At 41.7% G+C, this 18,038-nt stretch overlaps 1 protein-coding gene across 1 annotated transcript in view; it reads right to left on the reverse strand.

Moving 5' to 3' along the window:
- Positions 1-18,038, reverse strand: part of LOC134005490 (sodium/calcium exchanger 1-like) — a 48,060-nt gene that overhangs the window by 23,827 nt on the left and 6,195 nt on the right. The window contains exons 8-10 of the mRNA XM_062444415.1: positions 16,432-16,528; positions 16,012-16,203; positions 15,303-15,495 (exon numbers count right to left, since the gene is read on the reverse strand). Of these exons, the coding sequence (XP_062300399.1) occupies positions 15,303-15,495; positions 16,012-16,203; positions 16,432-16,528 (482 nt within the window). The remainder of the gene's footprint in view (positions 1-15,302; positions 15,496-16,011; positions 16,204-16,431; positions 16,529-18,038) is intronic.

Below are 18,038 nucleotides of genomic sequence, written 5' to 3' on the forward strand. Positions count from 1 at the left end.
TCCATTTGACTGCATATGACATTTGATTTGCATGAAGTCATGGTATAGCCTTGTATGTTTAATGACTGTAATGGATTTTGTCATGCATTGGAGTCATGGGACTGACATTTTTCATCAAATAAGAACAAACCATTTGACACACAGTAAGCCTGCAGCTTTGAAGGCCTCTAGAGTTCAGAGGCCTTGGGGTTGTTGCCCTATTTGCACGGTTGGATCAGCCTTCACCGCCGCTAGCTAGAACTCAATATACAGCTCTGTGGCTGTGAACAGGATTTGGCTGCATAGTATGAACTTGTGATGAACCAACCACTGGTGAAAGGCTGCTTGTTAAAAAGTTAGTAACTGGAAAATCAAGGCAGTCAGTGGTGGTCCTCACAAAAATATGTATGTGAAAGCACAGTGCTGTGTGTGCTTGTAATGGGACCTTGGTTTGACTGACTGACATTAGTGGCTCAAGGTGAGGGCCTTTAAGCAATGGGATATATATAATCGCCATGCCAACCGCTGCCAAGCCAGCATGTGGCTGCCTGCCAAAGGCTCAAACACATACACACACTCTCTCTGCTCCAGGCAAAGGAAAATTATCACTTCTCTCTTTCCTTCTCCCTCCTTCACTCCCTCCTCTCATCCCTCTATTCACCACCCAGGGTGCCAACAGTTGGCCTTACCAAATATGAGCCATTTTCCTCATCCATTCTTCCTTCGTCTGTTCCTCCTGTCCTATTTGTTTTTCTTCTTTCCCTCGAGCCATTATTTGTTCTCATTCTCCCTGTTCCCCCACCTCCACCTGTCCTTTCCTCTCCCTCTTGTCTTTTCTACCAGCGATTCATCCGTCTGCCTTTTTCCCCCAAAATCTGTCTCTGTCTGTCTTTCTGCTTCACCCCCCTCCCCACACACACACACACACTCCGTTCATCCGTCTTTCTCCCTCTGTGCTGTGCTCTCATTTACTGCCTCTCCCTGAACCTATTCGTCTTCCTCTGACACCTTCACTCTCCTCCTGTGTCCCCTCCGTCTGTCGATCCATCTTTTATCAATCACTCACTATACCGGCACAAGTGTTTAGGACCTGGAGGTTGTGAGAGTTTTTTTTTTTTTTAAATCATTGACCATCAGGGGGAATATAGAGTGAGGAACGTGACTGAACCACACATTTTATTACTGTGTATCAAATTGTACTGTTATATTTGTTAACTGCTACATACATTAACTATCACAAGATCACTCTTACTGGCAACAATGAGCGTTGCACGACTCCTCGGCCCAGACGAGCAGGAAGTGAGCAAACTTTAAATCACAGCTGACAATTAATGCTCACACGGTAGACGCGAAAGCCTTCAAATCTTATTAATGGAAAAATCATTTCCAATATAACCACCAGCACAGTTATCAGAGGGCCTGAATTTAACGATTGAAACCATAATGACTTTAGAATTTCCAGAGAGAAGCTGACTCTGTTTCAATAAGAGTTTGTTTGGAGTCAGCATCCAGTATCCAGCATCCAGCACCCAGCAGCTGTCAGTGTATTTGCACTTCCAGTACTACTTCCATATCGGCTTCAGCCGTAGTTTCTTCCTCCCTGCTTGTACCTCCATCAATCAGCTTGTCACCTCTTTCCTGTCTTTAACTCTATCACCTCCCCTGTTTTTGAATCACGCTCTTTTTTACTGTCTCTACAGTATTTCTTCCCTCTGAGAGAGAGAGTTTTAAAAGCATTCTTTTCTCTTTTGTTTGTTTATGTTTTCTCTCCTCTCCACATGTGTGTGTATCGCTCTCTCCAATTTACCCTTCACCTCCTATTCCTCATTTTATTTGTATTTACAAACCACTAAAAACCAAAAGTCATCTCTATACCATAAGCTACTGGCAATGTATTTATAGCAGGCTGAAGAAGTCAATAATTACAAGCCATGGAGTACACTAATAACTGCTTATAAAAGATGCTGTATATCTTAGGTAATCCCGCTTTCTTTCCAACACACACACACACATGAAAGAAAAAAATAGGAACACTGGGGAATTTAAAGGAAAGAGGGAGGCAGGAGAGGGATGATAAAGTGAATGGTGATAAAGATGGAGGGCAAAGGATGAAGCGATGAGAAGAAGTGATGCAGCGACGGAGAGCGCAGAAGAGGTGAGAAGGAACGGATGGGCGAACAATAAGACGGCGAAGGATGATATATCATCCCGTAAAATGAAGAGGGAGACAGAAGATATCTACGATGGGAAGAATAAAAGGGAAGAGACGACGGGGCAGCAAGATGGATGGAGCTGAGGTGGAGGGCAAAAAGAAATCGAGAGTTTAATAAAAGGAAAGAGGGATGAATGATAGACAGATGGACCGTGTGTAAAGAGGGGCAGATTGTGGCAGAGCAGGATATTAGGATGGTGAAGGATGATGGAGGAGATGGTTGGAGGAAGATGAAGGAAGAGATAAGGTATGCACCTGATTGTTAATTCGATGAGATCAGCTGTTTTGTTTTGTGTGTTTATGTGGCTATAGTGTGTATAAATGTGTATAAATGTGTATAATGTATGTGTGGTGGACCCCGGGAAGAATAGCCAATGCTTATACTGGTGCTAATGGGGATTCTAATAAATAAAGAAAAAAAAGAATAAAGCCAGTGAGTAAGAGGTAGACAGGATAAAAGGAAGGGGCAATGAGTTAAACAGGGTCAGATGGAGAGAAGAGGAAGTATTGGAAAGAGTACCGAGAGGGAGGGTGGGAGATGTGAACTGAGACAGAGAGCTTGTGTGAGTCACATCGTCTCCTCCGCAAGCTATTAGTGATTTAATCACTCTGACATCACTGTGTGTGTGTGTGTGTGTGTGTGTGTGTGTGTGTGTGTGTGTGTGTGTGTGTGTGTGTGTGTGTGTGTGTGTGTGTGTGTGTGTGTGTGTGTGTGTGTGTGTGTGTGTGTGTATGACTTAAGACCAGCTGATTGCGGCATGTGCAATTGGGGACTTATCGCCAAAAACCGTGTCCTCAGTTGGTAAAATTCTGTTTTTTGGGTCAGTGGTTAAAGTCAGAGTTAGATTGAGGTTAGGATTAGATAAAGGTCAGGTTTAGGTAAAGAACAGGATATGGCTTAGATTTAGGCAAGTAGTAGTTATGGTTAGGGTAAGGGTAAGTCTCTAGGAAATGAATGTAAGTCTTATAAATACCTTAATAGTGACTTAAGTACATCTGTGTCTGTGTGTGTGTATCATACCAGATTACCCTGATCCAGTGCAGACAGGAACTGGCTCATTATTCTTGCACAGCAGTGTCTTCATGATGTCTGAGTCAGGTTTCTCAAGCTATGGATTGAGACCCAAAACAAGTCGCGGGTTTGTCACTGGTGGCTTTCTACTAATCCTTTGTAAGCTCTCACTGATCTATAGCGTCTATGAGAGTTATATTAGCAGTTTGACAACCCTCTACTGCAGTTCACTGCCTTAAGGCAACAGAAAGTCTTTTTGACCCTCACACCCTCCCATTCATGAATATTTCTATTTTTAAACACTGTAATATCTGATCTATCAGAGATGTAAAATAATGACCTTGGTAAAGGTTTTTTGCCTCTGTATCTCCTAATTGTCACTGACAATAATGGACACAGGTACAGCTTATTGTCCACCGGGGCAAAAGGAGCCTGATTAAGTGGCTTGGATCATTTCGCATTAATGAGGACAGTGAGCTTGAGGGCTATCTTTATTTCTTTATGATGTAGTAGCCTTTCATTATGTTTAATTTAATGTATTTCTGTCTATCTTGTCTTAAGTTTTTAGGAGAGAGGTATTCTAGCTTCCTGCCTCTCCTGAACAAGTATTTGTAAAAGGTGTTTTTGTATAATATGCAGATGTTGTTGTGTAAGAATATCATCTATTTTTAATGTGCAAACACAATACATAACTTTAGTATTTAGTATTTTCGTAGTGTAGTATTTTCTGTGTAGAATATGCGATACTCATCTCTGTTTTCATGACCAACAGCAAGCACTTCCTGAAGTACTGCACAGAGAAAGTACTGAATTATTAGATAAAAAGAAACAAGGACTACATGTATGTGCTACTGTGATTTATCTAATACATATGGTGTTTTTATAAGATAGAAAAATCTGATTGGCATTCTGCTGGCTGACTGATTATCAGAAGACCCCAATCTCCTAAAAAATATTGAACAATGTTATTATCATCATCTACAGCCAGTATTAGCCTGTTTTTCAAGATGTAGGGATTTATTTTATTTAGAATCCAACCCCCTTTATTCTTAAGCTTCAATTCCTAAAAAACTATCTTTATCACTTACTCCTTGGCACTTTATCATCTGACTGCTCCGGACTGCTGCATTCACCACTTTTTACGATCAGATAATTTCTCATCTTGGCTGTAAAATCTGAGTTTGGTAATCATTGCCACGGGTCAGCTTCATCATTATCTCTCTTCACTTCATTAGTTTGATACTGGCATCAGAACAGTATCCAATCATGCAAAAACAGTGGTCACTGCTCTAATTGAATTTCATCCAATCAGAGGGTAAATAGTTGGGCGATATGAGGTCAAGCGTACAGTAATTCAGCTGAACAAAGCAAAAAAAGGGAGAAGACACAGCTGACAGACTTTCCTTGCCAGATTTATCAGATGTGTGAATGAGAAGATTTCAGACGTGTGATTAAAAAAAAGAATTAGAAAAGAATAAACTGAGGAAAGACAAGAAAGATGAGAAAAATTAAGCCTTTTTTTTTCACTGTCAGAAATTGTGAGCCTAAAGAACTGCAAAACTTGTAACATTACTGTAAGTACTGGATAGTGATTGAGTTCCGAGATTAGGTATTCAGGTGCTCGTAAGGTTTAAATTACTGCAGCCTTTCTCTGCTTCCATATGCAAATCCCTCATCGGCCTCTGCACTGCAGTGTCTACCAATGCATTGTGAAGTCTGTTGCGTTGCTTTGAGGCACTGTTGTTCTTTCAAAGCTAAGAAACTTTTCTTAGTCTTGTTCAATAGCAGATGGTGGAAGGAGTGAAGAACTGATTTACTATTTAAAAAATAAATAAAAAGACACTTCCCATATGTTTTTCCTTTTCGTGGGGGGAAATAAAGAAACAAACACACAAGCGCTCGGCTAATGGGGATGTAGTATCTTTAAAACCAAGGGCAGTGGTGTGAAACAGAGGTTATGTATATGCAGATTGCTGAGAAAGTGTTTAAAACTGGAAGGAAAACTTGTTACATAAATTAAAAGATGGAAGCCCAGCTGACTCGCCCTGGAAGCTTTACCCTGGCCTCTATGATCAGTGAACCCAGCTCTGAGGCTTTTAATGTGGTCACGGCGGGGCAGGGTGGTGGCTGCTGGTCCTCCAGTGGAATAGGGAGGCCCAGAGCAGATGGGGAGCTGGCAGTGAAGTGGGAGGGGAGGGGGGTGGGTGGGTAAAGCGGGTGTATGTGTTCCCTGTTGAGGCTCTAATCATGGGCATGGAAGGGCAGGGGACCGGCAGCCTGGTGCAGCTCATGGTAGGTCTCACACTTGATTACAGGGTGTGTGCAGTCCACAGGGGTTTTGATCACAGGGATGCGTTGGCAAGAGTCATAGTGGGCTTCTGCTTGTACTGTATGTATTCGAGCGAGTGCAGGATTCTGACCACAGGGTGTGTCTGTGAGAGTGTGTGTATGCTCGGCCCAGAAAATTGCTGGGACTGCAAGGCTAAAAAAACAACCACAGGGGAAGACGCAGGGCTAAGAAGTACTAAAAAAGAGACAGAGAGAGAGAGACTGAGAGAGAACAGAAACAAGGAGTGACAGGGATGCTAAATGGTAGAATTGTCTGAAAAAGATGTGCAGGCATGAGGAGAAAGAGGAGACGAGGGAAAAAAAAGCAGATAGCTGCAGAGAGAGGCAGCGGTGTGAGCATTTCAAAGTCACTCCAAATGAAAGCTGGTTTATGTTTTAGCATTCTGACTTCCTTTACCTGTCGAAGCCACAGCTGTAAAATGCTTCACTGAAACTTCAACTTGGCCTGTCAGGTTGTGGGTTTCATCAAGACCCACAAATCGATAGACTTTTGTACTGTTAAACAGAAACACTGCAAAGACATTGAGAGGGAGGCAGGGAGAAAGAGGAGCCAGAGGCAGAGATTAAAAATGGGTTAAAACTGTGTTTAGAGGAAGCCAGAAGTGCTCTACGGTTGTGTGTGTGTGTGTGTGTGTGTGTGTGTGTGTGTGTGTGTGTGTGTGTGTGTGTGTGTGTGTGTGTGTGTGTGTGTGTGTGTGTGTGTGTGTGTGTGTGTGTGTGTGTGTGTGTGTGTGTGTGTGTGTGTGTGTGTGTGCGTGTGTGAGGCGCTGCCAGGGTTGAATTACTGTACTATGGAGAAAAATGTCAATAGGCAAACAACAGACGGCGGGTGCCACATCGATTTCAATACACGGATGAAACATGATACACACAGGCTCGCACACATGAAGGGAAATGGACACACACACAAACACACACACACAAAGAAATCTTCTAAAGTTGTTGAAGATGTTGACTTAAGCTACTTAAGTTCGACTGCTGTGACATTAGAGGAGATGAAGAGAAAGAGGGAGAGAAGAGGGAGAAAACAGTCGAGAAGCATGGAGAGAGAGGAGGAACAAAAGGAGGCAGAGAGGAGAATGAAAAAGACATCGAGATAATCTATTTTTTCTTATTCTCTCTACTATATTTTTACTCTGCCATTCAACCCCTCACTTAAAAAAAAAAAAAAAAAAAAAATCTCTTTCTGTCCTGTCTTTCTCTCCGTCAGGCAGACCATGACTGTGCTAAAATGTGATTTGCTGTTTAATCTTCATAATCCACTTGGCCAATGAATGTTTCCCTTTACTAATTAAAGAACAAACAATGGACGTGTTTTTCAAAAATGAACATGCGCACGTTCGCTCGCAGTTGCAGAGATTGACAGCATTTCCACATCTGACAATAAATAGAGAGAGGGAACAGAAGATGAAATCAATAGATGGTAGAAGTAGACAGAAAAGGAAAAAGAGAGAAATCACGTACGGGGGGACGAAGAATGTGGTGTAATGTTCACGGCGTTGAAATTTTCAGCACAGAGACGCGACAGCAGAAAAATTCATTCTTAGAAGAAAACAAGAGATCAAAAAACAACAAAGCTCCAGCTTCTACACCAATAATTTCTCCCTTTAATCTTTTTCTTGCTTTCTATGTTTCTGTCTCTTTCTGCCGTCTCCTCTTTGTTGTGCTTACAATGCGAGGGATCAAAAGTTGCTAAGGCAACAAATGGAAAAAAATACAACCCTGTCATCCTTATAGAGATGGAGAAATTCAGTAGAGAAGGGAAGGTGTCGGGGGCAGGGGGGTTAGGGAGGTTAGGGAGGTTGAAAGTGTTTATCTGCCCATTAGCAGGTTGCTATTTGAACCTGGAAGGATGTAGGGATTGTGGAACGGTGGTGGATACATCAGAGGATGCAGGAGTGAAAACTGTCCTGAAATGTGCACTCCGACAGTCTAATGTTATGCAAAGCTCAAGGAGTCTTAATTTGCACTGTACCTTCGATACTGACAGACTGTTAAATCCTGCTGCTCTGTAAGTTTCAACAGCGCTTTTCTCCCAGTGGTTGGCGAAAAGGTGTAAATGATGTCAAAGTTAGATTAAAGTGACACTTTTGAAAGAATATATGCATTTTTTAGTGCAGGCAAAAAATAAAGGAATTAATCTTTTGTAAGGAAACTTTTTTTTCGAGTTTGGTGCGGGGATCTACACTGTACTACTTCCAGGAAATAGCTACAGCTTTAGGAAAAGCTCTCAACTTCTCTTGACAACCTTAAAGTCGCTCACGGTCTTATGTAACAAAGTTTAGCTTGTGTTACGTAGTTCCAGTGGTGATCTTTCAAAACTAGGCTATAAATCATAGGCTGTATATGGACATAGCAAGTGTGATGTCATCCATTGGTTTGCAATGGAGCTGGTTTGAAGAGTTGCTGCTTGAAGTCAGTACCATCTTTTCCGTTTGGAGCCAGGACCTTCCAAATAAAGAGTGTGGAACGTGGCCTTTCATGCTCTGGAAAGTAGTGACACTAGTTTACTGGGAACAACAAGGCTAACATTAGCTAGTTTAGCTAAATTGTGCTATGGGGTCAGGCAGATCGTTATCAAGTAACATTAAATGTAATAAAATTATAATAATTAAGATACTTTGTGGATGGGATTCAGCTGGAGCCAGACATTGTACTTTAAGGTACTGCCGCATTGGCTCCAACCACAAGCCGTGGTTCCTGTGTAACTGACATTGAGTCAGTCTGAAACTTCAAAATGTCACCATGCTGCAATCATGTTAATTATCTTTAGAAACAAAAATGCACCAACACACAACAACATGGCCTCAGGGGGGAAAGATATACTGTATTATCAGATGCTGCTTTGAACCATATTAAAGGGATTTAGGGTAGAGATTGTCTAATACCATCTGCATAAATATACCCAGCAGGAAGCAGCATGCATTCTAACCAAGCAGAGAGCATGCTGTGCTTAGGAAAAATATCAAACTACAGCTTGATCATTTCGGTGAGATTCAAAGCTTGCTAACATCCCAATAAAAACATGTGTCTAGTGTCAAATCTGTGTGTTTGTGCTGCACGATGGGGTGAGTGCACAGCACTTAGGCTGTCTGATGTCTGCTCAGCCACAAATACATGCTTAGACTTTCAAATTCACTGAAAAAATCAAAGTCGCTGAAATCAGTTTAGTCAAAATATACTAAAATGATAAGGTGCATACTGATAAGCAGGAAGGGTGTGTGTGTGTGTGTTTGTGTGCGTGCGTGCGTGTATGTGTATGTGAGGGGGAAAGGAGAAGATGATGTAACATTTGCTAGATGAGCAACAAACATGACTGTAAGGAAGTACAGCAAGCAGTTGTTCACACACACACACACACACACACACACACACATACACACACACACACACACACACACACATGCACCTGCAGCAGCAAGTCAGCTCAAACACTCACACAAACGTGAATGCATCTGTATGCACGTGCACAATCGGACACACGCACAGTATGCACGAATACAGCGCACAGCTCTTTGGGATTTGGAGTTCAAAGGATGTCTTATTTTGGGAACAGCTTTGGGTTAGTCACCCTACTTTGGAGACAGACGGAAGAACAGGTTGCAAATATCAAACACTTTACAAGCACTGTGACACCCACCCACCCACTTGCATCCAAACACACACACGCACGCACACACACTCGTACACGCTCCTTGTAGTTCCTCCGCCTCTCTCTTAATTCCAAGAAACAACGTGCCAAAGGGGAGAATGTGTTGCTTAAAACTTACAAGATGACTTCTTCACCAGCATCAAAGTATGATCACAGCTCTTCTGACAGCTTTGTCAAGAACACTAAGAAGTTGTCTTTGTGCTTCACTCACACATAACAAAACATGACAGGATGCCTCGATTACAAGATAAACTCAATATTGTGCAGTGGTAATTTGGCTTGTGCACTTCATATGATGTTTGAGTCCTGGTAGAGAGAAAAACAGATTCTCTCTCCTTTAGGTAATGACATGGAAGTTGTTTTGTTTTTTAAGCATTGAATTTCTCCAGCTGTTACATAGGGCTGTAATAAGAGCAACACTCTGATTTAAAGAGTTTAGAGACTGGTGGGGATTTTTTTCATTCATTTGTGGGGTTACCGGTTATATTGGAAAGAAAAAACACATTTATGACTACCACACCTACTGTGTTGTGTTTCCTCACAGTGTGCAAGGCTATCTTAGAAGCCATTTGAGTTTATGGTGATGTTAAGCAGCTTTGTCCTGTTTCTTGCAGGATTTTGGGATGTTCGGCTTCACTTCAGCAACACCAGCTAATGTTATGTTTGCAAAACGCACAAGCTCTCATCCTAAAAGTCCTTTTTGACGTCAGAAGGGAAAAATACTGTTGAAAAACTACAACAAAATAATCCAATTTCACACTTTTACACTCATCATTCCTCATTCAGGAATATTTAGCTACACTACTCTCTTAACTGGTGACAAGACTGGCTGTCAGCATTAGCCTCAGTCTTTTAGCATGATATTATGATGTTATGTTATGATGATATTACGTACATATTCGAGACCCATTTTACAGAGTTCTATGTGTAAAATGACATATTGAAACGTGTGGTGCTCATAAAGATGATACTTTAAGAATCTTTCATCTACCAAAAAATGTTGGAGGTGGTTTTCTACATGATGTGAGCATATTTACACCCACACACACAAACACACACATAAATACACACAGGGCGATGCAGTAATTGAACAGATGTCGGCACAGTTTGGTGGCGACACCTGTTTGAAATTTATAATGAGCAGCCAGGGGAGAGGACCACACACACACACACAGACACACACACACGCACACACACAGAGTTGTCTGTGTCTTGGCTGTGAGTCTGTTGCAGGTCAGAGGAAGGCTAAGAATAAACTGACCCTGCTGAGTCTCTCCTTCTCTATCTGTCTAACAAACACACACACGCACATGCACGCACACACACACAAACACACACACACACACACACACACACACACACACACACACTTCATTTTCGACTTATGCACACACATGCCCTCTGATGAACAAAAACAACACGAGAGAGAATAGATAGAGAGACAGAAAACCAAGGGACTCATCAGCTCTGTTGGAGCATTAACTGGCTGAACAGAGTTAATTCACTCATTCCTGCAGCATATAAAGGGATTCCACATACTGAATAATGTAGATTCACAGTTATCATATGAGCGAATAGTTTTGATAATATAGATTCACAGATATCTCATATGTACCCTATAGCCATAGTGTACAGTATGTGTGAATCCCCACAGAGTGATACTGAATAAAAAGAATATATTTACACAAGCACATTTTTTTTCTTTCGCTCCCTTTCTTCATCACCTCTGTCCTCAGTTAATCATAAAATCGTGAAACACAGTAATCTTCCTTTGTCTTCTTCTCATTCCTTCCTTCACTTTTCAGCTGTACATTGCTTACTGATTCCCTCCCCTCCTTCCCTTGCATGAACGTGTAGTTAATAACTGCATATGAAAAAACACTTCTTTTTTTGTTTTTACCTTCCACTACTATTCATGCTTCAAACACTTTCTGCTGCACTTGCAGGTACAAAGTTTAAAATGATACTCCACTAATTTAGTACTGAAGCTTTCTTCTCCTTCTCCTTCTCCCCCCTTCCTCCCATCCTTTTCTTCTCTATTCCTCCTTGTCTCATCACCTCACCCGTGTTCAGCTCTAGTGCCTTTTTGATTTTCTACAAGAAATTTTACTACCACCATCATCCTCCCCGCGCTTCTCTCATTCCAACACTTTATTCGTTTCCTTTACTTGTTTCCCCAAACTTTTCAGGAAGCTCCATCAAACAGACAGAAAAAACAAGAAAAGTGACAGATTAATAAGCGGTTGCTAAAAATGCAGGGAGAAGATAAAAGGAGGAAGGGGGGAGAAGGCAGAGTGGAGTAAACAAAACTATTATGCATGAGTGAAAGAAGTAACCGTGGGAGGGACAAGATGGTGAATGGTGGGAGACTGTGGATGGTGAGTTATGTCTGGGTTGTGATCCAGCTAAATTGCCCTGGCAGTAAATTCCTTATTCTGGGTTAGACAGAGATGGATGGATGAAGGGAAAGAGAAGACAGAGGAGGAGAGAAAGTGAGGTGTGGGGTGAGGAGGCAGGGAACATGGTGGGATGAAGGTGTCAGGTAAAAGAAAAGGGGGGCGAAAGGGGAGAAAAAAGTCTGACAGTGTAAATAAGCAAAGGTGAAAGGCAGAAAGGGAGGAAGATGCTAATGAAGAGGAGTCGAGGGAGGGAGGAGGGACGTGAGATGACAGGGAGGTGAGGGTAGAGGAGAAGGTGAAGAAGGAAGGGAACGAGGGAGGATGCAGGAGGCGGACAACATAACTCACACTGCATGGAAAGAAATCTAAAAATATAATAAGACAGATATATGGGGGAGGGAAGAAAGAAGGGAAGAAATGACAAGAGAGAGAACAAGTAAGGAAGAAAGAAATGAGCATACAGAGCAAATACAAAGTCTATGAAAATTTTAATGCAGAAACAACAGAAAAGAGAGAATTTTTTCTCTCTTTTCTCAGGGGAGTAAAGGCACAAACGAGTGCAGCGGATAAAAGCATGGGTTTACATTAGCGTGGGGGAAGAGGGGATTTTTTGGACAAGAGAGGAGAGAAAACGCAGGGAGCTGCAGCAGCTTGAAAAGACATGAGAAAACTAAAGAGGTGGAGGGATATTATGAGAGAGTGCAGTGTGAAGGAAGAGGGAGAGAGAAGAAAAGAGGAGAGTGGGATAAATAAATAGATGGAAAGAGCTCATGGGACATTGATAATGAGGGAGGTTTTAAGCCATCTTAAGCCCAAAGTCAAAACTTGATTGGGCTTCTCATGAAGCAGCAGTGTATGGATGGATGGATGGATGGATGGATGGATGGACTGACTGAGAGGGTATGTACAATATGGCTACATGAAAGTATAAAAGTAAATACCACAAAGAGAAACAGACAGAACAAAACAAGGTATAAGCTCAGATGTCAAGAGAAAAGAGCACAGGGGAGATCAAGGGGATAAAGAAAGAGGTGAAGAAAAGGGGGAGACAAACAACAGGACGACTAGATCAATATACCAGAGGGGTTTCTCTCCCCCACATTGCTTTCTCCCTCTCCTCACACTCTTTTACATGGAAACAATGGATCATCGATCCATCTCCTCCCTTTCTCCGCTGTCGCTCCTATCATCCAGCTTTTCCAAGGCAGCTACTTCAAAGCCTCTCAGTTTGCATCTTTCTTTCGGTCTTTGCTCCTGACTGTTCAATTTTGTTGATCCATCTTCCTGTCTTTGGCTTTTTGTTGTTTTTTTGTTTGTTTGCTTTTTAATTAAAGATGGACAAACCGGAAGATGGGAGAGCTCAAGTTCAAGTTCATAGAAACTGACCCGATGTCAGGCTTACATTAGAAGATTTGGAAATTCCCTGTTTGGGGTCTTTATAGTCTTCCAACCACTCAACACTTTACAACACATGCCAACAATCACCCATTCACAGAGGCTGCCAATAGGACACCAGTCGAGCAGCCTACAGCAGCAATTTGGGGTTCAGTACCTTGCCCAAGGACAAGATATTGAATGACTGGAGGAGCAAGGGATCAAACCTCTGATCTTCCATTTAGTGGAAAACCCACATTACCTTTGAGCCACAGCTGCATGTTATAGATCTGTTTGCGGTACACAGTTTAAACATCTGCTTTAGTATTTGTTCTGATTTTATCCATGACAGTTTTAGGACATTCTTTAGGTCTTCAGTTAAAACTTGAAGAACATTTCATTCTTGACTTTGGAAAAAGTAGTTTGGTAAAAACTAAAGCTGTACTTTTGTGATTACTTGGACTGTTTAGTCAAACCAGTTCCAAGGACTTGTGACTGAACTTTCATGTTTCAAATTTGAACTCACTTTTATTCCGGTTTGTACATCTTTTCAAAAAGTCAAAGAGAGCAAGGGCATTTCAATCCTGTGTTGTTTAGTCCAAATGAAACAGACTCTGGTTTGATGATGTGATACATTTGGACACAGCAACCTTGGGTTCAGACAACCACCAACAGTACAGAAACCCTTTGAGGAAGTGGTGGTGAGTTCTGGAGTGGTTTATTTGCGCTCTGGACAAAACTAACCTATGAGCAGAGTGAACATTTTGGTTGATGCATTTTGGCTTACTTGGATTTGTGAAAAAAACAGAATCAATGAGAAACACACCAAGGTTGGACACTCATTCCCTGATTCAGACCACAAACAAATAACTAAAGCTTTGAAAATGGTCCAAGACACATTTATGCAGCTGAGACAGCTGCCTTCAGACAGCAGATCAACAGTAGTGCCAGAACACTATTACTGCAGCAGAGACACAATCCCATTCATCTCACGCTTCTTTTTTTACTGTAGATAAAATATATGGCTAAGATGGCTGATATTTTTAAACCTGAGATATGATTCTCAACTGAAGTAAGCTGCTTAAAAAAAGCAGATGAGCAGAGAGTTCATTTTAGTACTTTTATAAGTTGTGACAAAAAAATGTAATCTGTGCCTATGCTGCTCCTACATCATATTGTATATAGCTGCTTTAAAAGCCCTTTTATGTGTTGAATTTTATTGTGCGACTACTAAAAAAAAGACATTATTTCAGTCCACATACATTTCAGTTCCGATTACATGATTACTTTGTTAACCTACAAAGTCACAACCTTTAATGGGTGAAATGTCCTGTACATACTTATCTCCATAATCCTCTTGTACAGTAGAAAAGCACACCAACCATACCGACCTCTGATCTGGTGCAATCCCTAAAGTACATCTCTCTATCTTTATAGGCCCCCTTACTTCCTCTCTCATCCCCTCCTGACGTCACTGTGCACTAGGCAGCATTAAAAGTAGTGCTTGCGTCATTGACAATACATCATTACACACAAATACACGCACATAGGTCTAATTATGCTTGTGAGGATACTTGAAACACACACTGCCCTTGTGGTGACGCTCCTACCTAGAGGCTGGCTGGTATCAGCTGGCAAGCCTCTTGCCCATTTGTAAAATGCAGTCCCTAGGTAGAGACACTAATTACTGCTCAACCTTAACCTATATCTAACCCTTTCACCTTGTCAATCAAACAACACCTTAATGAAACGGGAACTGGCCTAACCTTCGCTCCTGACATCTAAAACTAAAACTGGTCCTCGCACAGATAGAAGTACAACACCTCACTACACACAACCGCGGAGTGCTTGCTTTATAGGCACCATGAAGCGCTGAGGAAACTGCATTCCCAACTGCTTTATGTATTGGTCAATTTAACACAGCTAACATCAGCATATTAAAAATGCATGTGGCCAAGGACGGGGGAGCAGTATTGCAAGTGTGTGTGTGTGAGTGTGCATACATGTGTGTGCACATTTTAATACAGAGTAGCCTACCTTGAAGAGTGGCATTATTACACTGTTATCTCTCTAATAGAGTTATTTATACGGTGAATGCATGTTAAATGCTCAATTAAACTACACAGTGATTTCTGAATGGGATCCAATCACGCAGAAAGGAACTAGAAAGAAAAATGTGTCACTGGCAATCTAAAAATATGTCACCTTTAAGTGCAACAAAAATCATTTTTAGGTGGAAAGTAAGGAATATACCACGATTTTCCAAGATGTTGCTGAAAGGCAGATTTGGACATAAACAGTTATTCACAAAATCTTTCTACTCACATGGTCTCATCATTTTGAAACTCCAGCTTGCCAGCAGACAGTTCGTAGTCTTCCCCTCCTCTAGCGGTGCTATCCAGGGTTCGGTAAGGGACAGCTACCAGGCCTCGGGCGCCTGATGTCCTGAGCACCTTCACCTCCATCACACCTACGCTCTCGCTCACTCTCTGACTGGCGCTCTCGAAGGTAAAGATACCTGAGGAGGAAGAAAGCAAGAAAAAAGACAAGAAGAAAAGTGAATATTTCGCAGGGGAGAGACACTCAAAAGATGCATAAGATGTGGTTGATAAATGCCCACGCTCTCACTCACTAGCTCGCTCTCCAAGGTGTACAGTATAGCCTACTGTTTATAGTGAGTGGATAATAGATCACCACCCACTCCTCTAGATGAAAGATAATAGGCATTAGGTGAACACCCACTCTTCACTCATCCTCCCACACTCTAATTTTCTCTGAGTGTTTATCAAAGTCCTGTTATTGAAAAAGTGTTGGCATTGAGGGGACCGGGCCTTTTAATAGCCTTCTTATGATACCTTTTTGTGGATATCCTGACACTAAACGCTGAAAAATGAAGTATGTATTCGTAGCTTGTGCACATTTTGGTCTGTGCGTGTTTCTGTGACAGCGACAGAGCTACCTAGATTTGTGTATTCTCGGGAAGTTCAAATGTTGTATTCTGAGTTGTAAGTTACAGTAACAGTGTTGCTCTTACCTGCGTGATCATCGTCGTAAATGGTCACTGTGGCAGTGTGGTTGTCACCCAACACAGCTTTGGGGGTGACAGTAGCATCCAGGGGGGCAGTGCCAATCTCAGGGTGACCAGCCACTCGAGGGTTACTTAGGTGGACGTAGAAATACTCATCCTCTTCAAAAATGTCATCATCAATCACCCCGACTGTGATCTCTGGTAAAAAAAAAAAAAAAAAAAAAGCATGTCACTTCAGGATGTCACTTTAAGTGCTAAATATTTAAAATGTGCCACTCTTTAGGCAGAAATTATATTTTTGTGGAAACCCGTGTGAAGAAATCTGCCCCCGGTGCTGCAGATGATCTCCCTTGTTTGAGCCTCAGTCTCAATGACATGTTTTTTAAAAATATGTCATGCATCATTGTTGTCTCTGTTGGTTTTTACCTTTGAGGGTCTCTCCTGGCTTAAACAGCAGAGTTCCCTCGGCAAACTCATAATCTGAACCTGCGTTTGCTGTCCCGTCTTCTGTGCGATAATCCACCTGGGAGAGATAGGAAGACGGGGTGAGACGGAGGGGAGAGAGTGTACCAAAAAAAAGCCACCAAAGATGAAACAGTAGAGAACAGATATGAAAAGGGTAGATAAACACAAAGGGAGAGGGAGAACAGGGAAGGAGTGAAAGAAACGGCGAAGGAAGAGAGGAGAGGCATGTAGGGAGTTAGGAAGACAGGGCAAGAAAGAACAAGAAAAACAGCTTCATTAAACCAAGCCCTCTGGTCAGATACAGTCTGATAATAAAGACTTTGAAGCTAGTACAACAAAACCGTCCCTGTATCCTCTCCTTTATCTCTGTCCTCTCTCCATCTGCCCTTATAATTAACCCTCTCCATCATGTACAGAGACTTACAAACTTACTTACATGACTTAAAATCAGATTCTACTTCAGGATACTTATGCTGCCTGTTTGACACTAAAGTTGAATTGTTGACTCAGTGGTGCTACTGCAGCTACTCTCTTGGCTCTGCTCTATTTTTAGCTCTTCATGTATAAGTGACACTCTAAACTTATTTTTGAATGCATCCATTGCACCAGCTGATACAGCATTGTCTGTACTGAAAGTTTATTTTATTCTATAAAATAGTGGGTGAGCAAGATTTGTGCGACTTTTCTTGCTGCCTCATATTAAAGCTGCAAAGAATTTTAAACAAAAAGCTGCAGAGTTGGGTGATTATTCTCTCTGGATTCATTATTACCAGCAGCCCCTTTCCCATTATACAATATCATTCTATCCACTGTTATTAAAAACTATTGATTGAATATAACTCAGACTGCAGTGTAGCTGTGAATAGGTACTTGGAACCTTTGACAGTTTCAACAAGTTGGCCATCAAGTGCCAGAAGCTGCTGCTGGATATTAATTTCTTAGAAAATAATATTTCTTAGTTTCTAAAGCGCTGGTCTGACACTGAGCCTGAGGAGCTTCTTTGTGAGCTAAATAGGCCACTTGACTTAACAAAATTAGCCTTCAGCAGACGGCAGACTGAGGTCGTGCCGTCAGCATACTTCTACTGACAGCACTGATGTTGCATTAGAGTTTCATTTGTATACAAAGACAACAATAGAGGATACGCTGCCTTGCAAAACCCCTGTAATAATAGTAAGCAGATCAGATATTCCACTAACGCAGACTCTTTGTGCAAGACTTGAAAGAAAATATCTTATTCAGAGTATCAGGCCACCGTTAAGCCCAAGATCAATGAGCCTTTGCAAAAGGATGTGTTTCGTCTGAGTTACAACCTGAGCTGAAAACTGAAAATCTGGAGAGGAAAGTGTTTTCTATAGTGTCTTTTCTAGTCTTCTCTTCTCTTAACGGCATCCAACCAGAAAGGAAAACAAAAAATCTCAGAGTCTCTGAGGTGAGAACATGCTATGAGTGAGAATCAGACAAAGACTAGGAAAAGTGCCAATGGTATGAGTGAACTCAGTCCAAACAAGATTTTTGGTGTCTGCTTTTCTTGGTATCTCTACCTCATACACACACACACACACACA

Source organism: Scomber scombrus, chromosome 23, assembly GCF_963691925.1.
Source record: "Scomber scombrus chromosome 23, fScoSco1.1, whole genome shotgun sequence".
NCBI classification, from domain to species: domain Eukaryota; kingdom Metazoa; phylum Chordata; class Actinopteri; order Scombriformes; family Scombridae; genus Scomber; species Scomber scombrus.